This window comes from Tachyglossus aculeatus, chromosome 9 (genome assembly GCF_015852505.1).
Source record: "Tachyglossus aculeatus isolate mTacAcu1 chromosome 9, mTacAcu1.pri, whole genome shotgun sequence".
Lineage (NCBI taxonomy): Eukaryota > Metazoa > Chordata > Mammalia > Monotremata > Tachyglossidae > Tachyglossus > Tachyglossus aculeatus.
The window spans coordinates 66,016,011-66,023,613 of NC_052074.1; the positions used below are offsets into that span (position 1 = coordinate 66,016,011).

At 43.7% G+C, this 7,603-nt stretch overlaps 1 protein-coding gene across 1 annotated transcript; it reads right to left on the bottom strand.

The window, feature by feature from the left end:
* Nucleotides 1–2,474: 2,474 nt before the first annotated feature.
* On the bottom strand, nt 2,475–6,233 carry LOC119932577 (testis-expressed protein 50-like). The gene is made up of 2 exons (XM_038751890.1): nt 5,806–6,233; nt 2,475–2,807 (listed from the first exon to the last, which is right to left on the bottom strand). The coding sequence occupies exons 1-2, from the start codon at nt 6,130–6,132 to the stop codon at nt 2,526–2,528; spliced, it is 609 nt and encodes a 202-aa protein (XP_038607818.1). The 5' UTR covers nt 6,133–6,233; the 3' UTR covers nt 2,475–2,525.
* Nucleotides 6,234–7,603: the final 1,370 nt, after the last annotated feature.

Below are 7,603 nucleotides of genomic sequence, written 5' to 3' on the forward strand. Positions count from 1 at the left end.
TGTCTAACCCATTTATCAAGCACTTAGTACAGTGCTCTGCACACAGTAAGCACTCAGTAAATACGATTGAATGAATGACTGAATCTTGTATCTACTCCAGTGCTTAGAACAGTGCTTGACTCATAGTAAGCACTTAATAAGTACCACAATTCATTAATCTCTTTATTTAAAAGATAGGACCATCTTGCTCTTTGACACACAAGCATAGTGCAAGGATTTGGAAAGGAGACTAGAGTTATAGGTGCCTGAGAAGTCACCTGTCTCAACCTCCATTAATCGATTTTATTTATCAAGCTCTTACTATGTGCAGAACACTGTACTAAGAGGAATAAGTACTTCTTATGGATAAGAAGGAAAAAGAAGAAGGAAGACAGAAGTCCAAATCCTCAACCTCGACCGGGGCCCCTGGGGTCTCAGGGTCTCCTCCCCATATTCTCAGCTAACATAGGACCAGGGTCAGGGAGAGTCAGTTGCATGTGAAGACTCTAGACCTGAAGACTCTAGACCCTTATAATCCAAGCAGTCAATGGTATTTATTCATTACATTCATTGAGTACTTCCTCCATGCAGCCCCTGGGAATGTGCAATACAGTGGAGTTGTTAGACATGAACTGTACCCATTAAGAGCTTCCAGTCAGCAGGGGGACCTCCCCCTTCTAGAATGTGAGCCCGCTGTTGGGTAGGGACCATCTCTATGTGTTGCTGACGTACTTCTCAAGTGCTTAGTACAGTGCTCTGCACACAGTAAGCGCTCAATAAATACGATTGAATGAATGAATGAATGACCTTTAAATGAATGACAGAGGAAATGGTAGAGAAGCAGCATAGTGAAGTGGATATTCATTCATTCATTTATTCATTCATTCAATCGTATTTATTGAGTGCTTACTGTGTGAAAAGCACTGTACTAAGCGCTTGGGAAGTACAATTCTGCAACAGAGACAATTCCTACTGAACAATAGGCTCACAGTCTGGCTGGGGGAGACAGACAACAATACAAAACAAAACAAGTAGACAGACATCAATAGCATCACTATTAATGAATAGAATTATATATATATATGTATTATGTATATATATATACATAATAGAGAACAGAGCTGGGAGTCCGAAGGTCATGGGTTTTAATCCCAGCCCCTCCACCTGTCTGCCTGTGTGCCCTTGGGCAAGTGAGTCTCTTCACTTGCCAGTGGCTGTTATCTGCTCTGTAAAAATGGGGATAGAGACTGTGATCTCCACGAGACTGTGATCCCCTCATGGGACAGGCACTGTTTCCAACCTGTTTCGCTTGTATCCATCCCAGTGATTACTACAGTGCCTGGCACAGAGTAAGTGCTTAAGAAATACCATAATGCTTAATGATTATTAGAGTATAAGGATATGTCAGTAAGTGCTGAGGGGTTGGGGTGAGTATCATCATCATCATCATCATCAATCGTATTTATTGAGCGCATACTGTGTGCAGAGCACTGTACTAAGCGCTTGGGAAGTACAAATTGGCAACATATAGAGACAGTCCCTACCCAACAGTGGGCTCACAGTCTAAAAGGGGGAGACAGAGAACAAAACCAAACATAACTAACAAAATAAAATAAATAGAATAGATATGTACAAGTAAAATAAATAAATAGAGTAATAAATATGTACAAACATATATACACCCACCCAACGGACACCCCATTTTGGAGGCTGCTCGGGCAGGGGGACCAGGAGAGGATGGGTGGACAGATGCAGAGGCAGAAACTCACGGGAGAGTGGATTCCGGGCCCTGTCCTGCCCCCACCAAAACACCCACCCTGGGGCAGCCCTCTCTCCTCCTCCCCCCAAAAAATCAAGGGAATAGTACAGCACCAAGTACGGGGTCCACCCAGAGGGGAGGGCAGATAAGGGAAATGGGGGCTTAGTTAGGGAAGGCCTCTTGGAGGAGATATGGTTTTTGGAGGGTTTTGAGGGTGGGGAGGGTGATAGATGGTGACACACTAAGGAAGGGGAGTGGAGCCGAGCTGATGGTGGGGCTCTAATGATCTTGGGGAGAGGGGGGAGTTGGGAGAGTCCTCAGGATTGACCTGGCAGGACTTGTAGGGTGGACCTCCACAAGGTCCATGAGAACAAAGGACAGAGTTCTCCAAGAGGCTATGAAGAGAGAACAAGCTGCTCAATAGCAGCTGTTTGAGTTGATACGTATAAAAGTGTTCTCAATTGTAAGGTCATTGTGGACAGGGAACCTGCCTACACACTCTGTTATACTGTGATGTTGTATTTTCCCAAGCATGTAGTGTGCAGGGCCCTGCATGCAGTAAGTACTCAACAAATAGGATTGCTTGATTATAATGAGGACATGTCTATTAATAATAGAACTCTTCCAAAAATTCAAATTTCTGCCCTCAACTACAAAGGAAACAAAAGTGACAAAAATGAAAGCTTTCTTTAAAATTTAATACATGAAATTAAATTGAATGTATTTACAACGGACTAAAAACATACTATGCACAAAGCAATCCGAACAGCAGCAGTTTGGGAAATATTCAAAAGGACCTGTCTCCGGTTAGCGTTTCCAAGCTCGGCGGGGGGGTGTGGGGACAAATGGGGAAAATGGGGAACGCCCACTCGTTTGCATCTGCTTTTGGCTTTTTTCCAGCATGCCCGTGTTTGCACATTTTCTTCCTGCGCTGGTGGTTTGCTTGCTTAAGGAAAATTTTCAGCCTCCGTGCTGTGATGATGAGACTTGACAGAATCTGTTTCTTTCTATGGATGGACTGAGCCTTGGATTTCTTACACGTGAAAGCTGAGGAAGGGTTTCTTTCCTGCTAAAGAGGAAAAAGAAACAACAGAGTAAAACATTTTTTTTCTTTCTAGGGGCCCAAACCCAGTTTTATTCCTTGTCCTATAAATGCTGATTGAAATAAGGGACTTCCAAAGGTCAGGATTATGTTATTAAACCAACTCAGAGGAAGAAGCAGCTTAGCCAAGTAGTCAGAAGACCTGGCTTCTAATGTCAGCTTTGTGGTTTGCTTGCTGCATGATCTTGGGCGAGTTGCTTAACTTAACTTAGTCCCAGCTCTACAACTAGCCTGCTGGGGGACCATAGGCAAGTCACTTAACCTCTCTGTACCTCAGTTCTCTCATATGTAAAATAGGGATTAAATTCATTCAAGCGTATTTATTGAGAGCTTACTGTGTGTAGAGCACTGTACTACATATTTCAGTTCAACAATGAAGAGACAATCCCAGGCCCACAGTGGGCTTCCTCCCTCCAACTCAGACTGAGAGTTGTGCCTAACCCAATAAACTTGTAACACCCCCAGTGCTTACAGCAGCACTTGACACAAAGTAAGCACTTAACAAGTATCATTAAAAAATGGAATCGGGGCTTTAATAATGATGACAATTACTCAACACTTATTGAGTGCCCAAGCACACTAAGGCCTAAGAGCTAGGGTGGATACAAGATCATTTGATCAGACTCAGTCCCTGTCCCACATCGAGTTCACAGTCTAAGAGGGAGGGAGAGTAGGGATCTTATCCTCATTGTCAGATGAAAATCTGAGACAAAGAGAGGTTAGGTGACTTGCCCATGGTCCCCCAGCAGGCTAGTTGTAGAGCCTGGACTAGAACCTGGGGACTAGAATCCGAGGCCTGTGCCTTTTCTGACAGGTTATGCTGTGGGGCACTTTAGAGAGTGTGTCCTTTTGGGATACATGAGACAATCCTGTAAGAGAACAAAAAGTCTAACCCCTGCGTCTCTGCTTCTTGTTCAGGATTTGTTATATGCTTACTATGTGTAAATCTCTCCCCCTACAGCCCAGCCCGCACACTTCTCTCCTCTGCTGCTAAGATCCTCACTGTGCCTCATTTTCACCTATCCCACCATTGACCCCTGGCCCACATCCTAACCTCTGGCCTGGAATGCTCTCCCTCCTCTTATCTGCCAAACTAGATCTTTTCCCCACCTTCAAAGCCCTACTGGGATCCCACCTCCTCCAGGAGGCCTTCCCAGACTGAGCCCCTGTTTCCTCTGCTCCTCCTCCCCTCCCCATTACCCCGACTCCCACCCTCTGCTCTGCCCCCTTCCTCACCCCACAGCACTTGTGTACTATTTGTACATATTTATTATTCTGTTTATTTTATTAATGAAATGTATGCATCTATAGTCGATTTATCTTTTTTGATGCTATTGATGCCTGTCTACTTGCTTTGTTTTGTTGTCTGTCTCCCCCGTCTAGACTGTGAGCCCGTTTTAGGGCAAGGATTGTCTCAATCTGTTGCTAAATTGTACTTTCCAAGTGCTTAGTACAGTGCTCTGCACCCAGTAAATTCTCAATAAATACAATTGAATGAATGAATGAGTGAATGTGCCAAACATCATCATCATCATCATCATCATCAATCGTATTTATTGAGCGCTTACTATGTGCAGGACACTGTACTAAGCGCTTGGGAAGTACAAATTGGCAACATATAGAGACAGTCCCTACCCAACAGTGGGCTCACAGTCTAAAAGGGGGAGACAGAGAACAAAACCAAACATACTAACAAAATAAAATAAATAGAATAGATATGTACCAATAAATTAAATAAATAAATAGAGTAAAAAAATATGTACAAACATATATACATATATATAGGTGCTGCGGGGAAGGGAGGGAGGTAAGATGGGGGGATGGAGACGGGGACGAGGGGGAGAGGAAGGAAGGGGCTCAGTCTGGGAAAGCCTCCTGGAGGAGGTGAGCTCTCAGCAGGGCCTTGAAGGGAGGAAGAGAGCTAGCTTGGCGAATGGGCAGAGGGAGGGCATTCCAGGCCCGGGGGATGACGTGGGCCGGGGGTCGATGGCGGGACAGGCGAGAGCGAGGTACAATGAGGAGATCAGCGGTGGAGGAGCGGAGGGTGCGGACTGGGCTGTAGAAGGAGAGAAGGGAGGTGAGGTAGGAGGGGGCGAGGTGATGGAGAGCCTTGAAGCCGAGGGTGAGGAGTTTCTGACTGATGCGCAGATTGATTGGTAGCCACTGGAGATTTTTGAGGAGGGGATGTGTTGGGGTAGACACAAGAGAATCAGGTTGGACACACATATAGCTCACAGTCTTCATCCCTACTTCACAGATGAGGTAACTGAGACACAGAGAAGTTAAGTGACTTGCCCAATGTCACACGATAGATAGGTGGCTGAGCCGGTATTAGTTATCCAGGTCCTTTTGACTCCTGGGCCCGGGTTCTTTCCACCAGTCCCATGCTGCTTTACAGTAGAGGTAACCTAGTTACATCATTGTATCATTTGTGAAATCCTGAAATTAACTTTCTCTCTTGGCTTGGCCCATGACTCTTAGCTCGTCAATCAATCAGGCAATCCATTGAGCGCTTACTGTGTGCAGACCTCTGAGCTGAGTACTTTAAATCCTGGTGTGGTCTCTTGCCTTTTTCCATCTAATCTGTTGAAGAGCTTAGTTCATCGTCCCCTCTATACTGATAAACTCTTTGTGGGAAAGGAACACAGCTACCAACTCTGATGCACTGTACTCTACCAAGGGCTTAGTCCAGTGCACTGCAAACAGTTAGCTCGCAACAAAGACCACTGAATAAATTAAACTTTTTTTCACCTCTTCCCACACTTGGCACAGTGCTTGGAACCTGGTTAGTTAATGAATGCCAAAATAAAATGAGCTTACCAAATGGGAGGTGAACTAATCATTAACAAGGTCACCTTGTTTTGTGACAATGCTTTAGGAATTTGCATTTTTGATCTATACTATGGGCACATACAAATGCAATCCTTAAACTAACTTTCAGCTACCACTCGCATCACTAATTCACCTTCTTTACATGCCGTTTCCATTTGGTCCAAAGATTATGTGCAGATCGAGCTAGTGGGATTAAATGCTGGGCTATCAGAAGAGCACTGAGAAAATCCATAACGTTGTCGAATAGTTTGAAGGTGGAAAAACTGCTGCAGAATGTGTCCAGAGGGTAAGGCAAACAGTAAGTTGAAGGTTGATGTGGAAGCTTCAATTTAGGCCTTTCCTCAGGAAGAATCTCCCATCCCACTCTAGCCCACAGTTCCCTGTTGCAGAAACTGTGGCCCAATTCCACCGAGACGGCAGACCCGATGAGGATGGCCAGAAATAGACCTTGAGGAGGCATCTCCCACGGGGTGGGGGGTGGGGGGGGAGAAAAAAAAGGAAACAAAAAAATGAATAGCCAACTGAAATCTGGTGAGTTCAGAAAACATGCAAGGGATCCAGTAAATCGACCCTTCAAAGGCCAAATGATTTGCCCTAGCTAGGCACAGTTTCAGACACAATGATATGTCTGCCCAACAATAGCCTGTCTGTTGACAGCTGCAATCACGTGTGCCAGTAAAGCTGTAACTTAGTGACCAGTATGACATCAGCAGCCAGGTTGCTTCCCATCCAGAATAGCTCTGACTGGAACATGAAGTTTCAAGATATTCTTAGAGGATAGAATAAAAAATAAAAGATGTCACCCAAAGTCTCATAATTATCAGAATCATGATCATAATTGGTATATGTACTATTTATACAGTATACATGTTTTTGTAAATTATTTATGTACTGGATGTGCTTATAACGGATATTTATACAATATATCATTTGTATTGTTGTACAGTTAATTTTTATAATTATTAATAATAATGATAATGTTCATAACAATTACAATATGGTAGTTGTTGTGCTTGTTAAGCGCTTACTAATGGTGCTGAACACTGTGTTAAGTGGTGCGGTTGATACAACACACTAAGATCAGACTCAGTTCATGTTCCACATAGTTTAAAGAGGAGAGAATGGAGATGTTTAAACTACATTTTACAGGTGTGGAATTTGAGGCACAAAGAAGTTAAAGAACTTACCCAAAGTCAATTGGCAGGGCCTGGATTGGAGCCCCTACCTTCTGCCCCCCAGATCTAGGCTCTTCCCAGTAGGCTCTACTGCCTCCCAAAGCCTTGGGTACCTTATAAATGCTGTTTTAATTCATAATTGTTTTGTGACTTTCTTACACATAGAAAAAAATGGCATGATTAGTCTTAGTAGTACCTCTGATTTTACCTTCCAAAATAGTAAATTTTTAATGGTCCCCATATTTTACTTGTAAGATGTTTTAGAATACCAGAGCAAACAGTGGGTTGACTGCCTTCCTGTCTTGTCTGTTGATATGAGGTGACTTTTTTTCTTGATCTGATATTTTTTAAACATTTACTATGTGCCAGGTACTGTACTACCAGGTACTGGGCCAGCTGGGTTAGACACAACTTGTTCAGATTGGACACAGTTCACTGTCCCACATGGGGCTCACAGTCTTAATCTCTATTTTACAGATGAGGGAACTAGGGCACAGATAAGTGACTTACCCAAGGTTCCACAGAAGACAAGTGGTGGAGCTGAGGTTAGAACCTCGGTGCTTCTGAATTCCATATCCACGCTCTATCCCCTAAGAAACACTGCTTGTTTCAGGCCACACTGTAGATGAAGCTGGTGAAACTGTTCTAGAAGCTGGTTAAAATGGTTTTGTTAAACCTGATAAATCTAGATATTCCATTAGGAGAGAACATTGGATACTGTTGGATGCTAAGAGGGTTTTTTTTAATATCCTGGTG

Bases quoted from the DNA above. Each gene is read 5' to 3' on its own strand.
- LOC119932577 (XM_038751890.1), bottom strand. From the start codon at position 6,132: ATGCCTCCTCAAGGTCTATTTCTGGCCATCCTCATCGGGTCTGCCGTC. The intron at 2,808-5,805 runs GTGAATTAGTGA...TTTCCTCTTTAG, and splicing joins GGAAACGGCATGTAAAGAAG to CAGGAAAGAAACCCTTCCTC.